We start from the raw sequence: 21537 nt of genomic DNA, 5'->3' as shown, positions 1-21537 counted from the left end.
TTTCTATTATTTTAATTCAAAAATTTTCGCACGAGTCCGTCTGTTCAAATTTAAAATGAAATTATAAAATACACTTAAGGAACCCTATTAATCATGCAGGAACCCTATTATCAGCAGCTTTCAACCGAACCAATAGAGACTTTCGTTATTACCTATTCGCATTAATCTTGCATTAATAGTCGCATTAATAAACTAACACGGACAACAAGTCTCTTCCTTAACAGTAAATAACTTTAACTTAATAAAATATTTTGACAAATATTTGGCATTTTAAAGAAATCAAAAGAAACTACTAATAAGATGAAATAATAAATTTGCACATTGAAAATAGAAAAATTTCGGAAAGTTTTACTGGCATGGAATAATGTTTTTATCACTTAAAATTCCTCTGGCAATTTTCACATAAAAAATTTAACTGCATAGTTTGAATTCCGCAAATTATATTATATTAATGGTGCTTTCTATGCAATTTTTACTTTAATAGGCATTTTTAGTACAAAACCGTTATGAACTCGGCTTTGTACTATAAAAATACTAAACAATACCAGAAGAGCGTTGTTTGAAATTTTTTAGATTTAAGAGGTGTCATTTAAAATTTTCAATTCCATTGGCTTAAGAAAATCACTCGCTTTATTTGTTTTCATAAAACATAAATATACCAAACGATTTGAACTAGCGAGCCAAAATGGCGATTTGATAATATACCATATTAAGTGTAACCAGGTAGCCTTTGCAGCCCTTCTGCATTTTAGTATATCTTGACCCCAGCTTTGCTTGCTTACAGACAGTGCCAATTGAGTATAACAGTGTAGCTGTAACGAATTCTGTAAAACAATTTTAAATTGCAATAACTTCGTGTAATTCATAAAAAAAACTAATTGTTTTGTGCTTTAACAATTAAATGTGTATATAGAGAGCAATGTGTGTGTGAAATGAAGTGTTTCAAAAACTTTCTCAGCAAAGGGGATTCAAGCAATCTAGCTTCCACGCCACTGGCAAACTCACAGTTTTATCGAGACTCTCTGTGCCGATGCCGAAGTTGCGCTCAGTCGCGTCTGAGCTTTCGTGCCGTTAAGTTGTTGGCCGCGCTGAGTTGCCCAATACGAGGAAGTTGTCCACGCGACGCAGGCAGCAACTAAATAATTGGCTTAACAGCAGTTGAAATTAGTTAGTGTGTGTTTTTTGTGCTTGAGCAGCAGGAGTTAATGTTGCAATTGGGCAAAGGGATACGGATACCGGAAGCAGTTCAAGTGCCGTTAGCAAATGTAATTGAAGCTTAACTACCAAAGCAAAACAAGGAACAAACACTTAGGGAATAAGGTGCGGCAGTAAGTTAATGTGAAACTCTGTGAAAATTTTGTGGGGTTGGAGGAGTTGGAGTTCGTGTCGCTGCTGCTGCTGCCGCTGCACTGGGCAGGAGCTTCTCCGTGCTCCAAAGTCATGCGCAGACGCGACAAAAACACAAAACGGCTGTTTTCACATTTCCCGCGCTGCGACTGCGACAGCGGCCTGCCGCAGGTTGACGACCCGCAACGAAAATAAAAACGCCGGCACACAAACACTTAGAGTGTGATAACAGCAGCAGCAGCAGCAGCAACAGTAACGACATCGAGGGGTGTCAATTGCAACCCAATCCATACCTTGAGCTACTCACTTTCATTGAGTGAGTGCGATTCTCTCACACTCTGTGTCCGCTTGTTGACCATGGGCAATCAGACAGTGGCCAAGAATAAACAGCAGTTACATTAATTGCGGCATACGCTGCGTATGCTTAACGCATTAGAAATCGTTCGCCGCCTGTGGGTGCTGTTAGCTGTTCGCTGTTTACTTGGCACACATCTGGCTCTAGCTGGCAGCCCAGCTACCTACAGTACAGTCCTCCCATATTTGGTCACGCTCTCGACTGTCATTTTTTTTGTTTTCTTGTTTTTCGTGTATTCTTTTTTTTCGCCTAGCACGCATTGGCACTCGAAACGCACGTTGGGGGCGCTTCAAGAGGCTCCATAAAGAATGTGCTAAACATTTCTAGGCCGTATAGATAGAGCGGGAGTAGTCCAAGTTCCGCTTTATACAATGTGAGAATAAAGAAGAAGAAAAGTTAAAATTAATTTAGTTTCTATATTTCAGAGTTTGTTTGAGATGCCTTTCTAAGGAGTTGCATTCGAATATTGAACGTATTTAATTTGTGCTTATTCATTTACCTTTATTAAAATGTTGTAAATTTCACCTATATTTTCCCTTTACGACACTAACGTAACTCTGATAATATACTGTGAATATATGCATATATCTTAGTCATTGATTTTAGCCGTAATTGAAGCTGAGTTGGCTTATTCCGGCTCATTTCCGTCACACTGCATGACCCGAAACTGGTTGACCTTGATGATCTTAGACAATTGCATTAGTCGGTGTTGCGATTAATCATCAATGAAGCGTGCAAGAATCGGTTACAGTTGCCAACTGCATTTGGTTAAGTTGGCATCACGTGGAGCATAAACAAATGCCAAATGAGCCAAGCAAAAGAAAACGAATGAAACGTTACAAAAATAATGAAAACGTAAACGAAAATGAAAAAAAAAGACAATAAACGAAAGAAACGAAATATTCTAATACAACTACAACCGGTTCAATGTTTGCACAATATTTTTTTTTGTCGCCAGCCGTTAAAATATTACTGAATGGTTTGCCGGGAGCCAACTTCAACTCGACTTTAGCTCTCGTTAACTGCTTCTGCTGTGGGCTACGTGTGGCGCATTCGTTTTTTTCTGTTTTGTGTGTGTTTTTTTTTTTCGGCTCATTTGCTTGTTAATTTGAATTTCATACATAAACACACCCCAGCACATGCTTAAATACACGGTTCCGCAGAAAGATGAGTGTTAAACGCTTGTTTGACTTTGTTTTGGCTTGTTGTTCATGTGATTTACTGGTCAAAACTGGGTATTTTTGAAGGATATATGCAGCACCTTCACTTCCTCCTGCCGGTACACAAAAAAACCGACAACAACTCACAATTAATTGAATGCCCTTTGTGTGCGCATGCACTGAGAGAAAGCATAGTCATACTTATTTATTACTCATTAAGTTTAGAATTAGTTGACTAAGTAAATAAGTTGTTTTTTTTTTGTGTGAGTGTAATGTTTGTCGCTTTGAGTTAAACTAAGTAAACCGCATAAACTGTTAGTCCAAGCAAGTTGTCACTGAGATAAACAACCGCAAAGCGTAACGGTAAACAGTGTCCGACCCTGATGAACTGCTTTAATTACACGCACAATGCGCATACGACATGTGGAACTGACCCCCTAAAGTGTGCCCTAAACAAAGATCTCACAATAAATGCATGCGAATTGGCAACTGTGGCAATCCCACGCCAACGCCAGCTTCTGTGTCAAGTCCGTTTTGCAACAGTTGCAATTGGGGTGCGAAACAGTGCAAATGTGTGTGTCTACGAGTGTGTGTGTGTGTGTGTGTGTGTGTGTGTTGGGGTGTGCGTCTGCTGTAGTAATAAGCACCTAATGGGGCTTCTTTGTACGCCGCGTGATAGGGGGCAGCTATAGGTCTATAAACGGTCATTGCCCTCCAGCACCATTGCGCCCTCAAGCATAGCAGATCACCGGGCTCAATTGTTGTTGTTGTTGCTAGGTGCTTGTTGTTGTTGCTGAGATAAAAGCGAAACAAAAAAAAAACAGCTAAAACTAAAACCGAAAATTGTCGTTAATTTGTTGCTGTTTGTTGCGCCAAGTGCGCAAAGTGAAATTTTTTTTGTATGTGTCTTACTTTGTTGTAATTTGTTAAATGATGTTATTGTAGCTGCTGTTGTTGTTTATATCGCTATTTGCTATTATTGTAGTTGTTGTTGCTGTTTTTGCTGCGGCACTCTTGTATTCTTGCTGCTGTCGTTTTGTTAATGCAGCGTTAAAATTCGTGACGTTGATTTCACACATGTCGCTGCTGCCGTCTGTCTGGCCACGTTTTGTTGACCCCAGAACTTTCCAAGCGTGATATTGCCCACCGTGCGACAGCGACGGACAGAGAAAAAAAGAAAGAGAGAGAGAGAGAGAGAAAAGACAGAGAGAAGGTTCCATATGCCGCAAATACGAGTGCGAGTATAAAAATAAGCAAAGCTTTTCGTTTATTTGCATAATCTGCCCCGAATGCATTGAGTTGTGTTTATTGCATGGCCAGCCATAAAGTAAACATTTGTCACAAACCCACAAAATAAAAACAAGTGCACAACAAACGAGACTCTGAAATACTCTTGAATCGAAAGTTTATGCATGAGCGCATACTTTCAAAGTGATCATAAAGCTTTAATATTTCATGCATATTAATCTTGGCTTCCTCAAAATTTCTTGCCGTGTACTTTTTGTATTCTTTTTGACAGCAATAACAATATTATTCCAATTAATCACTCTGATTGCATTCGCGAACGTACATTTTGTAATCACAATCAAAAGCAGGAAACAATTCTGCAATCAGCGAGAAAAATATTAATTAAATTGTATGCAGAAGTTGACGCAATTGCGCGAGATCATTATAAAGTATTATTTAATTTTGAGAGTTATTCTTCTTTTTATTTTTTTTTTCTTTGTATATTTGTTGTTTACAATCTAATAAGTAAATGGAAGGAGTAATTTGAAAATAATGGAATATATTTTCTAATACTCTGCGTATACTTAATATAAAATAGGATGTATTTTATTATGCAGTGCGTATACTTAATATGCAGATCTATTATTCTTGAACATATTTTTAAGCTTCTTACGAATAATTGAAGCCATTTAGTACATATATTATTATGCTCTGCGTATACTTAATATGTAAAAGCAAAAGTATGGAAAACTTTTTAAGTAGTCATAAAGTTTGAAGTAGTAAATAGTTTTCTAAAAGCGATATGTTGAATTTTGTTATTACGCGATGTGTTTACTTAATAGAAGCACACAATAATATCAGTGAAAATGTTGTACTATATCAATGCAATTACTTTCATTTTAAATTTAGAATTTTATGCATATTCTCAATGTATCCTCCCCTAATTTCCAATGTAATTTCTGCATATTGCGCAGTATAAACTCGGAATGAACATTCAGTTATTTAATGTACTCGCTGTCCCCCTCAGACCTTGGCTTACAATACGATAAGAAACTCCAACTGACCACAACAAGTTGAGAATTGCTGTTCTGGCAAATGCTCAAATTGCATGCGGCAAGTCATTCGTTTCGTTTTATTCGCATTCTGTGCATCCTGAGAGGGAAGGGGAGGCACATCAAATAAAGTCGGTCTAACCCAAATTCGCCAGGGCGCAGCTCAACAATGGGCACAATAGAATCACATGGCGAAGAGAAAAGGAAACGAGAGATGTAGAGAACTGTGGAATTGGCGGCACTTAACCTACTTTTTCGGTCTGTTTAGATGCTTTCTCTTCACATTGACATGCCAGGAAACTCGGGGCGGCATGATCTCATGTAGTTGTCGTCACTCACCCCAGAAATTACGTGTGACCCACATTTTTTTTCATTTCGTTCTTCATTTTTTGGGTCGAGGGGCGACAGTAAAACAATTACAAGGTATTGATTTTTACTTTACGCGCTTCATTACAGTTGCAACACGCTGGAATACAAGAAAAACAACAAAACAAAGCAAAACAAACAACTGCCAAAGAAAAGACTGAAAGTTGGGGGAATTTTCCCTTGAATACACACCACCACGCATTCCGAAAGAAGAAGGACCAAAAACCCAAGTGGAATATCTGAGCATCAACATCAACTTTAAAGCCTGTGTGGAAATGTTGTAGAACCCCATCAGAATTTGGTTTGGGGAAAAGTACGAGGCATACCACAAGGCTTCAACGTTTTTTTTCAGCCACAATGTTTCTGCCCGTCAAATCGAATCAGTGAGTAAACATCGAGCACGTTTTCATTCATGTTTATGTGGCAAGCAACCCTCAAATTTGAGTTTGTGGGGGAGGCGAGTTGCGCCTCAGCACAGCATAAACAACCCCCAAAACATATGACAGACCGTCCGTGACTGGCGTCATGTTGTCGCCTCCTCACGTTCTATACCAACAACAACAACAACAAGAACCCAACAACACTCATCATCATCATCATAAACCATTATCTGTGAGATTTGATTTAGCTGAGCTTCAATGTTTGCATTTCGTATTTGTCGCCACTTTATCGCAGCTCCGCCGAGGCGAGTGGCAACAACGAGGATGTTACCACCACCAGCAACAATTCAACACAGACGCCCAGCGATCTGAGCCCACCGGGACCCAATGAGGAAGTCTTGCCACAGGCCCATCATCAGAATCCAGGACACTGCATCGCCTCCTTTGCAGCCATCAATCAGATGCGCACAAACGCACAGGTAATCCATGATAAAATAATCCCCCCAAGAAAAGTTTCCCTAAATTGTTCCTCATAATCTATGCTCAACAATCTAGAAACTAATAATTGAACTAAATGAAATCATTGAAAGGGCATCTCGAGTGACAAGATCTGTTCTATTAATTATGCTGAACAGTTAGCATAATTAAAGTATAACTTAAACGATTGCGTGATTGAGGCAAGCGCTCTCTCCACTTACAGCTGTGGCTCACATGGCGCATACATAATTTCATTTCCCCCAAAAAATTGCCATTTAGGCAGGCGGCAAAATTAATTGCCTGCCTCTTGAACGCCTCACTGACTGACTGACTGACGGACTAAATGACTGAATGACCGCCTCAAGCGAGGGCAGCTGGGTGAGCCAATAGAACAAATTTGTCGCTTAGTGATAAAGAAAATACGAGTAATAAAAAGGCATACAACAAAAAAAAAACAGAATTTTGCACAGCGGGTGGAATGGCTTTGGCCTTAAACAAAATTCGGAGCAAATGGCAACCAAAAGCGACTCCGCCCTATGCGGCAGCATGACGTGTGCGGCAATTTTTATAAATATGGAAAAAAAAGCGACATTTACACAAAATTGTTGTTGCAGACCTATTAAAAATAGATATTAATCGGGTGCACTGACTTGACAAGAGGACATAGCGACTAGCGAGTGGAGACCGGGTTGAGTTTGTGGCGTGACTCGGCGAGTGAAGTTGAAACGAAGTCCTTGTAGGGATTCAATAGGATGCACAGTGATTCGACAGCGAACAGAAATGGCTGGAATAAGATGTAAACTTGAAAAATCTATTAATATGACTTTATATTTCGCCAATATACAGTTGCGAAATTTAAAATAACACCTTTCTTTGCCAAATAAAACTTAGATTGGGATGTTATGTTAGATCAATTTTTCCAGAGGCAGTTTTTTTTAAATTGGAGTCATAATTACTTTAACAGTTATATGTTAATTTAACGATCTAAACTCAAATTTATAAAATTTCGGTTGAAAACTAATTAGTAACTAAATCCCACAATAGAGTAAAGTGAATCACCTTACAGAATCGGAGAAAATATTCTTCATTAGCATCGAAATATTATGAAGAATTTTTACGCTGGAAAAACAAAAAGACTCAGAATCTTGATTGAAAAATCATTGAGTTTAATGTTTTTGAATTTAAATTCATTTGTTTTATATTCTAAAATATTCTACAAGAAAAAAACAGATGATATTTTATTTTGACACTTTGTGAATATAGTGTTCAAGATATTGCAAAGAATGAAAGGAGACAGAACTAATATTGATATTTCGAATGCCATAAATGCAATACTTACTTATATCTAAGAAAACAATTATTCATGTTAAGTCCCAAGGCTGTGTACTTGGTTCACTGTGCCTGGGTCTGCACTGTGTAGTAGTTGAGCACATCGTCAGGATACTCGTAATTAATCGGATTTGTCTAAGGGTGCACACTTTGCAACATAGTATGATGTTATGTCTCCACTGACAGTCTTTGCTTCCGCTTCTCATTGCAGTTGTGCGATGTGCGCCTCGAGGTTGGCGGCGACACCATCAATGCACATCGTGTGGTGTTGGCCTCCGTCTCGCCCTATTTCTACGCCATGTTCAACGGTGAGTCCTCAAGTGGGAATTGACAGACACTCTTTACACTTTACCCTTCACACTCTTCACTTGGCTTTGCAGATGATATGCTGGAGCGTACCCAGGGATTGGTGCGACTGCACGATGTGGACAGCGCTGCACTAAGACAGCTCATCGATTACACGTACACGGGAGAGATTACGATAACGGAGCAGAATGTGCAGGTGCTGTTGCCTGCCTCGGGACTGCTGCAGATGCACTCGGTGCGCGATGCGTGCTGCAAGTTTCTGTTGCGGCAGCTGCACCCCTCGAACTGTCTCGGGATTAGAAGCTTCGCAGATGCGCATTCGTGCAAGGAGCTGCACACGAGATCTCACAAATATGCGCTGCAAAACTTTCAGCAGGTTGTGGGCACCGAGGAGTTCTTGCTGTTGCCCTTCGAGGAGGTCAAGGAACTCATTTCGAACAGTCAGCTGAACATCAGTTCCGAGGAGAAAGTATTTCTGGGCGTGCTCAGCTGGGTGAAGCACGATCTTGGCAAGCGTCGTCTCCACATTGCCGAGCTGATGTCGCATGTCCGGTTGCCGCTTGTTAGTCGTGACTTCTTGATGAGCTGCGTAGAGTCGGAGACGTTGATGCGCGACGACTCCGAATGCAAGGAACTGCTGCTAGAGGCCATGAAGTATCATCTGCTGCCCGAGCAGCGCAGTCTGATGGGCAGCCAACGCACCCAGGAGCGACGTCCCGAGGGCATGAAACCCTACGTCTTTGCCGTCGGCGGTGGCAGCTTGTTTGCCATCCACAACGAGTGCGAGGTCTACAATCCGCGCTGCAACAGCTGGTCACCGGTGGCGCCCATGCTGTGGCGTCGCTCCCGCTCCGGAGTCACATCCCTGCACAAGCAACTGTACGTGGTTGGCGGCTACGATGGCGTCAGTGATCTGGCCACTGCCGAGAGCTACAATCCGTTGACCAACAAGTGGATCAACATTACGCCCATGGGCACAAAGCGCAGCTGCCTGGGCATCTGCTCCTACGACGGGCTGATCTTCGTCTGTGGCGGTTACGATGGCGCCTCCTGTCTGAGCAGCATGGAACGCTACGATCCGCTTACGGGTATCTGGAGCTCCTGCCCAGCGATGAGTACGCGACGTCGCTATTGTCGTCTTGCTGTGCTGGAGAATCAAATCTACAGTTTGGGTGGCTTCGATTCCACCAACTATCAGTCGAGCGTAGAGCGCTTTGATCCGCGCGTTGGTCGCTGGCAGCCTGTGCCCAGCATGACGGCCAGACGTAGCAGCTGTGGCGTCGCCTCCACCGATGGGCATCTGTACTGCATTGGGGGCAACGATGGAACCATGTGCATGTCCAGCGGCGAACGCTTTAATCTGCGACGAAACTGCTGGGAACCAATTGCAGCGATGCACTCGCGAAGGTAACAATGAGATGACGGAGATTTCGACAGAGTTCTAATTTGAAATTTCTCCTCTGCAGATCCACGCACGAAGTGGTCGAAGTCGAGGGCGTGCTCTTTGCGCTGGGCGGCAACGATGGCAGCTCGTCGCTCAACTCCGTCGAACGGTACGATCCGCGTCTGAACAAATGGAGTGTGGTCAATGCGATGGTGGCCAGACGCAGCTCCGTTGGCGCTGCTGTGCTCGACTGCTTTCATCTGGAGCGCGGACTGGTGCAGACGACGAACTTATGACCCCCGCTCAGCAGCATCAGCGAGTCCTTCGCCGCTGCCACAGCGAACGCCGCTAGCAGCAGCAACGGCAATGGAAATGCAAATGCCAACAACAGCAATGGCACCTTGACTGTTCCAAGTCGCGCTGAAGCTGCCGCCTTTACGGCCAACATTGCGTTGAGCTCCTCTGCGCCCTCGGCCAGCTCCACATTGCGTCGCCATCGCCGGGAAACTCCCGCTCTGGCGGAGAGTCGTCGGGCCAATAGCAATGCCAGTAGCAGCAGCAGCAACAGCAGCGATAGCGGCAGCAGCACTGGAACGGCAGGAGGAGGAGGTGGCAAAACCCCATCGACTGCCTGATCCTGGTCTATGTCGAGTGCACGACATCCTTAAGCAACAGCAACAACAAAATAACAAAACAAATTTAACTAAACTACAAAAAAACAAAGCTAACCCCACGCGCCTATTGCAGGAATTTGATTGATTGTTCCGAGTTCGTTATTATGGATAGATATGATAGATATATACTATATATATATATAAAGAAAAATATGATTATGATTATGATATGATGGCAGCACCTTTACTAAAAACACCACCTTTGTCTGGGGGCGCTTATTTTGCTCAAGAAGTAGACCAAAACACACTCCCCAAAAAACACACACACGAAATGCATTCAAAGTTGGTTCGGGGAAGCTCGGTTTGAGTGCATGAAATATTGTCAAGTTTATGCGGCAACAAGTCGGAATTAAATCCTTACAATTACGCATAAATGTAAACAATAAATCTACACACACACACACATACACACTTGTAATTTCTAGTCAAGATCTCGCACGAATGCTACACGAAATGCTGGCTGAACACTTGGAACGCAACCTCTCCAAGTGACAGCGGCTGGATCAAGGAACCTAATCTGCCTACAATTTACATAAATAACTCTATGAATCGTCTATACATACATATTATAGAAATTATACTATATACACCCACTTATGTACTATTCTTATGTATTTTATACATGCAATTATTATAAGTAAATGTTTCGTATTTGAAGAAAAATGCCCAAAAAAGTCAAGTTGGTCTTCCTCCTTCTTTCTCTCTCTGGTTATTTGTACTGGGGTTGATTTTTGTTATTTCTTGTTGGATTTGCCAAAATGATTAAAAGTCGATAAGGTAAGTAAAGGTACAATACACGCCTCCTCTGACGTCTGCTCCTCTCTTGGCTGCATCTTCCAAGCTCCGGGGATTACATAATGCGGTTCGCAGTGTTGCGTGCCACATCGCCCACATTGGTCGTGTCCACATTGGGTGTCATTTTGCGTGCGTCGAGCCAATTCTTGGGCAAGCCCGTGCCAACTGCAAAAACGATGGTTAAATTGAGGATGATTTAGGTTCACAATTGTGTCGCGCAACCCAAGTTTTTTTTTTTGTTTAAATCGAGTTGACAACAGTGGTTTTCTCAATGCGCATTTATTAACAGTTTCCGATGTGGTGATTCTCTTTTTCGGTTTTATGATTTAATGGAACAAACGCTAAATGCTGCGGCGATTTGACCGCGTCATCGTCAAACGAATCTTGTCACAAACGGCGAGAAAAGGCTCCTCACCATTTCACATACGTTGTGTGCTTGCGATGCGGAAATGATGTGGGATGAAGTTATTTCCGAAAGGCAAACAGAACACATGCGAGTTAATTTGGGGAAAGAACATTGACGATGAGCCGCTTTTTCTTATATTTTTTTGGGGAAGAGCGGTGGCCAGAGGGATATTGAAGAAGTTAAAGCTAAACGATACTTAAGACACTAGCTTATATGTAGGCAACTTGCTGTGTACTCTAGTACGCGTAAATATTGAAATTAATAAAATTGTTCAACAAGTTTTAAGGAATTATCCCGCTCGCTCACTTAGTCCAAATCGTCTGGAACTGCGTTGCGCATAAAAAACGTTGTGAAAGTTTAAGAAAAACGTTAACGAAACAAAGTTGATGTATCATTATTGGCAAAGAGAAAAAAGGTAGGAAGAGAGATATTGAATGAAACGTTTAAAAAAGTTACTCAATTTACACTCGATCGATAAATGTCTTAAATTTTGGCCAATGCTCGAAACCAAAAATAAAGAACAAATGTTTCCTTGTTATCTTTTGTATCAACTTAAATTTAAACTCAATGACGAAACGAGCTATTTACTTTTGTAAACCTTCTCGGTCATGTCATCGAAGTTGGAGTCCTGAATGTTCAACATCAAACTGTCGGCCGACAGGTAAACCTTGTTCTGTGAGCTGGCAATCTATTTAGGAAAGGAAGAAATATTACAGATTTCCATTTCACACTTCAATGCGATTTCTAGCTAATTGTTCTTACCGTGCGGGCAATGCTCTGTGCGGCGCGCAGCTTGCGAAGTTTCAGATACGCCGGATTCTGCTTGACGGCCAGACCTAAGTAAACATATCAGTTAAGGTGCAAACCAGATGCAAATAAACTAAATGCCTAATGAATAAATATTATGGTTTTAAGGTGTAGATCAAGTGTTTCGTTTGTTTTGTAAAAAGGATATCATTTTCGCTGCCTCGGCTTCACCCTCAGCCTGCACAATCTTCTGTTGTTTCTCTTGCTTGGCACGCTCCACAAAGAAGACGGCACGTTGTGCCTCCTGCTGGGCCACCTGTTTGGCCTCAATGGCGGCTGTGTATTCCTTGCCAAAGCTCAGTTCAGTCAGCGAAACGTCATCCAGAATGATGTTGAAGTCACGTGCACGCTCTACGAGCTCCTTGCGGATCAACAGTGAAACCTATGACAACGAAAATCGATTTAGTTTGGAGGAGATTCGAATGTATTCTCACTGACCTGTTGACGCTGTGTAATCAGCTGCGAGGCATTGAACTTGGCAATGACACTCTTGAGCACCTCATTGCAAATGGAGGGCAGCACCTTCTCATCGTAGTCCACGCCCAGTTGCTTGTGCAGGAAGGGTAGGTTAATCGAATCGGGACGCGACAGCACACGCAACGAGATGTTAATCATCTGCAAATCCTTTGAGCCGGTGGGTGATGAAATTTTGCGGGGGCGCGAACGAATGTCATAGATAATTGGATATTGGAACCAGGGAATACGGAAATGTAAACCTTCTGAATAGATATCATTCTGAATACCGCCCAAGCGGCTGAAAATAATAGCGCGGTGACCACCTTCAACTGCAAACACAAAAGATGAGAAAAGTTGGGAGTTTGTTATGCAATCTCGCAATGGAAAATTCAGCGAAATCACCATCAGCTACTAGTGACATCAATGAGACTGGGTCCAATTGGAGTTCATAGGTGTTCTCTTCACCAAATGCAAGGTCTCACATTGCTGTATTGCATCGTGCAAGTGTCTTGATTAGTTATGAAATCCACCAGACCGCAATCACACTAACACAAACACACACAGCCGCAAACATATGAAGTCGGGTTTGAGGTTATGTTCGTGTGCCGCAAAGATAGCCGTGTTTTGTTGTTTTTAGCAACCGAAGCAGCTAATTGACAGATATTCTATTACTTACCGGTGTACAAGGATTGATTAATGCCATAGGCAGCCGCACCAACGGCAGCCAAAAGCTTCAGTCCAATACCCAGTCCAGGAGGGCCACCTTTGCCCAGCTTGCCCGCAAGATCATTGAGTTTACTTTGCGCCATTATGTGTGCTAAACGAATATAAATTTTTGATTAAAGTGCTTGCTAGTTGAAAAACACACGTTGTTCAATAAACTGTCAGTGAAAATAAGTTTATTTTTGGTATAAAAAAGAAAAACTTTACGCACGTTATTTACTTGTGTGTCAACTTGTACAAAATTTCCAAGTGTGATACAATGTCGATGATTTGCGGCGTAGTATCGATAGACTTCTGGGTATCGGTATGATTGCATGCTAACGAATTATCGCTGTAGTATATCGATGTAGTGTAATAACAGCTGATGTGCGCGCAATAATTTAAATTTAATTGTATATTTCATAAATGTATTTGGCATTACAATCAGTACATATTTAGTATATAATAAAAAATCACATATTATGTGTCACATATTCGCAACATTGTGAGGCTCGTTGCGCCCGTAATTCGTATCACGTAGATAGTGCACAGTTTGCTCATTGATAAGCGACATGACAATCAATTTAAGGCCCAATATCGAAGCCAATTTGTATTTGAGGGTGACGGAACGTATGTGTTCCACCAGTTGTCCTAGAGATTCCTGCTGCTGGCCAGTGGGTGCATTATGCTGCGTATAAAGTATGTATCTGCAAAGTAAAATAATTAGAATAGCAATATTTTTTGTTTGTCCTATTTACTTACCCCTTGGCCACCTGCTCAATGACATTGTCGTTGATGCGCAGATGGCAGAGATATTCCTGCAGATAGTTGCGTCGCTGCAGTACCACAAATTGCGTTAGAAGCGCATCACTCCAGTTGACATCATACCCATAGGCTCGACTCAATATCAAAGTTTGTGGCACACTTTAAAACAACAATTATTGAAGGGTTGCGATGAAAACTTTCATTTGAACTCACCTCAATTGCTGGTTGACCAGTTCGCGGAATTGTTCCCTTGTTTGCACGCCAATAACGCTGACGCAGAAAGGCACCGCTTGATTGCTGCCGCTGCTTGATCCACCACGCTTCTCAAGCGCCTTGTTGCACAGATCCAGCTGCATGGCCATCAGCTCGGCACGTGCGACACTCTGCTGGGCGAGAATCAGTTTGTTGTCCAGCAGATAATTCTCCGTGGCATGCGTGTAGTTCTCCAGCGCCTGCTGCAACAATTGCTGCAAGCCCTGGGAGCATCTTAACCTGCCTTGATCGGCTGCAGCAGAGCTGATGGTTGCCAGCACATCCTGTGCTTCTCCTGACCACATCTCGGCCAGCTCTTTGTACATGAGAAAGTGATGGGCTGCGAGGCGCAAAAGCTCCTTGCCATTCTTAGGATTGTACTCACGCAAATAGGCCAAAATCGCCTGACGTAATCCGCTCTTCTGATCGTCATCGAATTGTCCCAACAGCGACTCAAACTGCTCGTTCTCGATGAGCGAATCGAAGCAATAGAACATCTCGCGATAGCGTGCGATGCCAATCAGCAATCGGACAATCAGTGACCACGACTTTGCCTTGGCTAACTGTCCATTGAGATGCTTGGCACGCTCCAGCACACTGGCAATGCCCTCCATGGAGCACTCGTGCACAAAGCACAGATTCGCTTTGATCAGCAGCTCCACATAGATCTGATTCTGCTTCTTGTGAGACAACACTTGGGGAATAGCTGGCGAGCCAGGCGCATTGCTGCTGCTGCTGTTGGCAACGTTAGGCAATCCATAGAGTGTAATGATGCCCGACAGACGCTCAAAGGCATCGCTGGGTTCGAAGGGTTTCTTATCCTGGTAACGACGATAAGCCTTCAAAGCATCACAGTACTCCAGCAGACAGTTGCCCAGCATCGTTGTGTTTGGCGTCAGCTCTAGGAACAAATGGAAATCTTTGTCGATGCTGTGACCCCAGAGATCTGCGTTCCGCGGCGCATTCCGTGGCTGTTGGCTGGCATGGAATATGTAGAATCTCGGCCGCACAATGCAAGTGGTCAGCTCCAGCGCCAAGGAGTCGGCAATCTCTTTGGGCGTGAGTCGTGTGGAAATGTATATATCGCTGACCACCAACAGACGCTGCAGACAATCCTCCTCAGCGGCGCTCCGCAGCAGCACACTGGCATCCTTGGTGCGCAACACATCTAGATACTCCTTATCCAGATACATGGCTGCGCGATAGGCTAGGACAATGCGCCTGCCCAGCTCTACGCCATGTTTCAGCTTGGACCCAATGCCGAGCAGCGTGTCCAGGGTTTGCTGCTTCTCCTTAGAAGGTATCTCCTCAAACTCTAGCGTGGAACAGCTGGCGGACAAATCGCTGCTGCATCTGCCCAGCGGATTCTGATTGAGTGTCAGACGATTGAATTTCGGGAATGTGCTCTTCTCAATGTCGCTGAGCAATTGACGCTCCTTGCTGGACAGATTGACGATGCTGGTCATGCCCTCGGCCAGCGCCATGGCAAACACAATGAAGCGCAAGTCATTCGGACGAAACTCGAAGAGCTCTTGCAGACGCAGTGCCTCCACAATGTCGCCCTCGTCGAGCAGCAGTTGTAGCAATCCATCCAAACGCTGCTCCATCTCTGGCGTCAACTGCGACTTGTTTGCAATGCTGAGATCATCGATGCCCGCCAACTCTTTCAGCTCTGAGAAGGATTTGTAGAGCACACAACGCTCCTGTCGCATAATCTGCTCAAAGTACTCTGAGTGATAAATCGTCACTGGTTCCGTCTCCTGCTCCAGCTCCAGCTGCACGTAGCACATGACCATGTCGTATTCGATTTGATCCCGATCGAAGCTTTCGTTGGGAAACAAATGATGCTGCTTGATCACACCCAGCGCACTCTGCAGCAGCTCGTAGCGACGTCGCAGATTTTCCTCCGGTTGCTGGGCAGCAGCTTGCAGCAAGAAGTTCACCAATATGGCCGGAGGCAGAGCATGCTGCTCAATCTCTCGCTCGTACTCAGCATGCTGATGGAGCTGCCCGGCCTCCAGCTCTGCCAGCCACTTGGCATACACAATGTCGGCCAGCGGCAGCTGCAACAGCGCTGCCAGCTGCAGTGCCTCCTCGTAGGCCTTGGCCTCGGTCAGCGCATCCACCAGACGCTTGTATTCGGCGCTGTCTCTGCGCACCAGCAGCTCGTAGTCAATGCCCAGCTGGCGTATCCAAGTGGCGGCCACACCGAAAATGCGATGCAGCAGGCAAAAGTCGAGCAGATCGCAAATGTCGCCCACATCGGAGCGACAGATGCACTCGAGAAACTTTTGCTGTTGCATGCTGCAGTCAAAGTTGCATTGCAACTGCAACAGCAACAGGCCAATGCAGCGTTGCATCAACTGCTTGCGTGCAAGTGGAGCGCAGAGTGGCAGCTGAACTGCATCCTGGCTCCAGCTGCACAGAAAGTAACGCAGCTCCACAATGGTGGCGTCACTGAAATCCTGATGCTGCGCGGTGAGTTGCAAGAAGCGACACAGATGCACGAATTTGCAGTCCTGCAAAGTACAAATATGAAAGTTAAAGTAGTATGTTATAAAAATATATTTAGTTAAGCAGCTAAGTTAACAATTTTCTTTTAAATAACTTCTTGAATAATTATTAAAATATCAAAATTGTGATCGAACAAGTAAGAAAGCTACAGTCGAGTGTACTCGACTGTGAGATACCCGCTACCCATTTTGAATAAAAACAATATATAAACTGAAAAATACTAAAAATATACCAAATGGTATATGTGGTATATCGATATAGTACCGCATTCAAAATATACCATAGACGGCTCAATATACCAGATTGTCAGCCACAGCGACTAAGACCCCTAGTAAGTAGGCGTTTTTGCCCATACAAAAGTATTTCTTTAATAACTTCGACAATTTTTATCTGATCGCAACCAAATGATCAGGATCATAACTACTATAGTTATTATTATATATACCAAAATTCGCAACTCTAGCTTTAAAGTTACGCTTGTTATTCGATTTTATTGATTTGCGGGGGCGGAAGTGGGCGTGGCAAAAATTTGAAACTAACTTGATCTGCGTGCAAACATAACAAATGCTATCGAAAAAAAATTATAGCTCTATCTCTTATAGTCTCTGAGATCTAGGTGTTCATACGGACAGACGGACAGACACACAGACGGACATGGCTAAATCGTCTCGGCTGTTGACACTGATCAAGAATATATATACTTTATAGGGTCGGAGATGCCTCCTTCTACCTGTTACATACATTTCCTGTCGGCACAAAGTTATAATACCCTTTTACCCTATGGATAGCGGGTATAATTAAAATATTTTTATCGGATTACTAAATTATTGTTGCAATAGCGTCTTCTAACATTAGATATCAATTGTGTCTATCTTCTTTAAACTTTAGTTTTTTGTAGAAGAACTATTTTTTTGACTTTATACTATTAAACTTGTTGATCTGATTGACTAACCAACTGACTGAACTATTTATGCACAGCCCAGACCTTAAGAGTTTGAAGGCTCGAATTTATACGCTACAAGTCGGAATTTTAAAAGTTCCTATTCTTTCTTACATCGAATATCCAAATTGGAATTTAAAGCTATGGTGCTTTAGGCTTTGTGTACATTAAATTTCGAAAATCAGGCGATAGTTTCTCAGACGAAAGAAGTTGTGTCTTACTGCCTTTTACAGGTTTCCTTCAATAACTTAATACATCATTCTAGTTAGACACAGAAGTAACAAGGACAACTGACACTTACCGGCTGAAAGATGCAAAAGCTGTGCAGCAGCGCATTCACCTGCCCCTCCTTGACCACGTTGCGTATGAGTGACCAAACGTACTCCTCTTGCTCTTGCTCCCTCGATCTGCTCGCTTCCAGCAGCAGTTGCGTCCACTGGCCGCTGGCTACCGCCAACCAAACGAGCCAGCACCAATCGCGATTCTGGTCGCTGAGCGTTGCCGCCAGCACAGCCAGAATAGGCATTTGATGGCGGACGCAGTGCTTCAGCAGATTGATGCTGGTGCAATGCTGACCGCTGCTCTGCATCAGCTCAACAAAGTTGGCTGTGCTGCCGATGCATTCGTCGGGCAAATTGTTGCTGCTGCACAGCACAATGGCAAACACATCCTGCTGAGCATTATGGGTGAGCAGACTGCACATGGATTGCCCCGAATCGCGCTGCAATTGCTGCAGATTCGCATCTAAGCCCGAGCTGTGTGACGAGTTAGTCATATTGTCTTGCGACGAATTGGTTTGTCCATCGCCGCGTCGCGTCTGTCGATTGGCGGCGCGTTTGTGTTGCCGCTCATGGCTGCAATCGTAGCTGAGGGCGCGCAGCATGTGCACGCCAAGAGCACGGCATTTGAAGTGCGGCAGTAGCTGCTGTAGTTCGCTGAGCGGCAGATCAAAGTACTGGAAGAGCAACAGCAGTTGCCACCACTCGTTGCTTGCCGCAAAATGTTGCAGCATTGCCGTTGGCCATTTACCCTGCAGATTACGCGCAGCCAAACGCATCAGTGCTGTGTACGATTCCAGTGGAAACTCTGCTGACTGCTGCTGTAGCTCGTGCACCAAGGCTCTATCCCAATGCTGTAGTTGCTCCGTGTAGCTGCTGGCCGAGCTCGTTGCCGGCAAGCGGCGTTGCAAGTGCAGAAAACTGCGCAACGTTTGCGTATCGAAATCCAGCATTTCACAGCAAGCCACACAATGCGTGACCAGCTCCTCGTCGCCAGCATGCTGCAGTGCCAACTGCGTGGCCGTCTCGCAGGCATGGAACAGCTGAGTGCGTGTGATCTGGCCATAAAGCTGCAGTTGCTCCATCAGAAAATAGTACACAGCATAAGCGCTGCGCTGTTGCTTCAGATAATGCGTGTAATTCAGCTGCGCTTTCCTCGCATAGCGTTGACTAAGGCGTGCATTCGAAAAGCTGATCAGCTCACCTGGATGTGCAGCAGCCAAGGCATCCAGATTCACGTGCTTGAACTTGTTAAACAGATCGTGAGGGCTGGGCAAAACTGCCGCAGCATTGCCGGGCACATGACGCTCGAAGCGTGACATCAGCGACTTCAAATAGGGCACGCGACTGAGATTGCTGGAGGAGAGGAAACCCTCGAGCCCCAGCACGCTGGGCTCGTGGCACAGAAAGTCAAAGAACGTGAGCAGCGGCTGCTCCTGCAGCGATTCGGCGGCATTGTGCGTGCGCTCCAAATAGCTCTGCACACTCTTGGACAACTGCAAAGGAAGAAACATTAAAAGTGAACTATTAAAAGTTACTGCATTGCTTACCAGCTCGAATCCCTCACGCTCTGTGGGATCATGAGTCTTCAGTTCGATGAGCAGCGTCAGCAAAGGCTCGTTGTCGCCAGCCAGCTGCTCCAAAGCACTCACGGGTACGCAATCCAGAAGCAGCAGCGAGTAATAGCCACGTTCGAGCAGATGGCGTGCCATTGGCAGGCGACAGATGAGCTCCTTGTGCTGATCCAGGCACTGCATGGTGCACAGGCGACGCAGCACCGTCGACACATCCGCCGCTTCGGCTGCAAAGAAGTATCCAGCTTGTGCAAAATAATTGCGTAGTGGTTCGCATGGTTGCTCCAAGTGTTCCAGCGCATACTCGTACATGGCAGGTTCGAGTCTCCACACCGCATAAGCTTGCTCCAAGGGCTTTAATTCCACAGTGTCGTCTGCATCCTGACACCAGCACCAGCGACGCAATCTGTCCAGCTGAGCAGTGTCCACCAGATACTGCCAGACCAGCTGCTTCTTCAGCTCCGGCAACAACTCATCGTTGTGATTGGCAAAGTAGAGTTCCACGAGCAGCAGCTGCAGCGTGTGCTCGGGCAGCGTCATCAGCGCCTCGATGTGAACGCGTGGCAAAGTTGATTTATGTTTGTTCAAGAGATCGCTGCATTCGCGCAGCTGTTTCACCAATGACCAGTAGTATTCCAGCACTGTTTGCTCCTGCTCAAACAGCTGCGGATCACGGCAGCGCAGATGATCGAGCACAAATTCACTGAGATCCGCATCATTGCATTCACAGGCATATTGATAGAAGAAACACTTCACATCACGTTCCACATTGTGCAGCACATTGTCCGCCTTGCAGACGAGACGCTCGGAGAGCAGGCGACGCACATAGGCGTCGACGACGTCGTAGAAGTAGTGACGGTACTCGGAGACGGGAATCTTCTGCTTGGCAGCCCAGTACTCCATGCACAGATCGATGTGTTCGCCTTTTGTGGCCACTTCCTTGATGATGGACACCTCGCTGATGCCCGACCAACTCTTGAAGATCTTATTGCGTGCCTGGGTGGAATGCATTTTGTGTTTAATGGGCGTTTTCACATTTTCACAACACCATTCGCAAAGTTTGTTGTTCTCTTTGTCCCCAATCGGACAACTGTTGCTGTTTTTGCAGTTGTTGGGTCAACAGCTGTTTGCCAGCTGTGCGGCGTTGCCAGATTGCCAAGTGAGTAGCATCGAGTAACAAGTACTTTTTGAAAGTATGGCGGTTCATTTTGAATCCACGTATTTGGGGAACATGTGGCAGCATATCGTCTTTCCTCTTGGTAATTGAATATGCCAGCAAATTGTCCTTGCCTCACGCGTCGTAACTTGTCTGAAATTTAATAAATTGCAGGAAACGACAGCAGCCCCAAACACATTGCATGGCAAAGTTCAGACCACACAGCAAAAAAAAAAAGACAAAGCAAAGAAAAAAAAAAAAAAACAACAAATTCCTTAATGTTAAAATGCTTAATGTTTTCATGTTGGGTTGGTTTTCTTGGACCGGGGCTTTTTTTTCGCTAGAACAGCAGTAGCAGAGTGTTTTACCACTTTGTAGATTTGCAAGTGCTCAGCTAGCTAAAAAGCTTACAACATCCGCTTACAAGTTTGGTGGCCAAATAAATCAGCTTACAACAACGAGTGGCAAATGGCCATGTTCCAAGAATGTCACATTTTACATGATCTAAGCCCGAAGACACTTTCTAACAAGACTTATGAACTTGCAACTGGACGCCTCGGGTGTCATTAATAAATTTCACACGATTGTTTTACATGGCATCTCTACATAAAACGGAGCTGCCCCAACTCCAGGTAACCGTTTCCCCCTTTCTACCCTCTCCCTCCGTTCCCCTTTCCACACTTTGCGCACTTGGAATAAACCCTAAGCTTAAGGCCAGGCCAAGTTGCGTAAGCTGATATTTCTTTCTTTGGGTTTATGCAGCAGCATAATTATTCTTTATATCGTTTATGAGCCAAGAAAAGGTACCTAAAAAGAAAGAAGTAAACAAAGCTAA

General features: G+C 44.3%; 3 protein-coding genes across 3 annotated transcripts; 1 reads left to right on the top strand and 2 right to left on the bottom strand.

The window, feature by feature from the left end:
• The first annotated feature begins 1045 nt into the window (after window positions 1-1045).
• Window positions 1046-10558, top strand: LOC117566343 (kelch-like protein 17). Its single transcript, XM_034245823.2, has 6 exons — window positions 1046-1320; window positions 5598-5890; window positions 6183-6366; window positions 7905-8001; window positions 8074-9406; window positions 9466-10558. The coding sequence occupies exons 2-6, from the start codon at window positions 5865-5867 to the stop codon at window positions 9677-9679; spliced, it is 1854 nt and encodes a 617-aa protein (XP_034101714.1). The 5' UTR covers window positions 1046-1320; window positions 5598-5864; the 3' UTR covers window positions 9680-10558.
• Window positions 10559-10650: 92 nt separating this feature from the next.
• LOC117566344 (prohibitin-2) lies at window positions 10651-13549 on the bottom strand. The gene is made up of 7 exons (XM_034245824.2): window positions 13456-13549; window positions 13198-13338; window positions 12504-12850; window positions 12214-12447; window positions 12021-12098; window positions 11847-11946; window positions 10651-11017 (listed from the first exon to the last, which is right to left on the bottom strand). Exons 2-7 carry the CDS (start codon window positions 13328-13330, stop codon window positions 10908-10910), a joined length of 1002 nt encoding a protein of 333 aa, XP_034101715.1. The 5' UTR covers window positions 13331-13338; window positions 13456-13549; the 3' UTR covers window positions 10651-10907.
• Window positions 13550-13659: 110 nt separating this feature from the next.
• Window positions 13660-20621, bottom strand: LOC117566342 (spatacsin). Its single transcript, XM_034245822.2, has 5 exons — window positions 19523-20621; window positions 17996-19468; window positions 14202-16759; window positions 13986-14147; window positions 13660-13930 (listed from the first exon to the last, which is right to left on the bottom strand). Exons 1-5 carry the CDS (start codon window positions 20555-20557, stop codon window positions 13711-13713), a joined length of 5448 nt encoding a protein of 1815 aa, XP_034101713.1. The 5' UTR covers window positions 20558-20621; the 3' UTR covers window positions 13660-13710.
• Between the last annotated feature and the right edge of the window lie 916 nt (window positions 20622-21537).

This window comes from Drosophila albomicans, chromosome 3, assembly GCF_009650485.2.
Source record: "Drosophila albomicans strain 15112-1751.03 chromosome 3, ASM965048v2, whole genome shotgun sequence".
In the NCBI taxonomy this organism is placed as follows: domain Eukaryota; kingdom Metazoa; phylum Arthropoda; class Insecta; order Diptera; family Drosophilidae; genus Drosophila; species Drosophila albomicans.
This window is presented reverse-complemented; position numbering and strand designations above follow the sequence as displayed.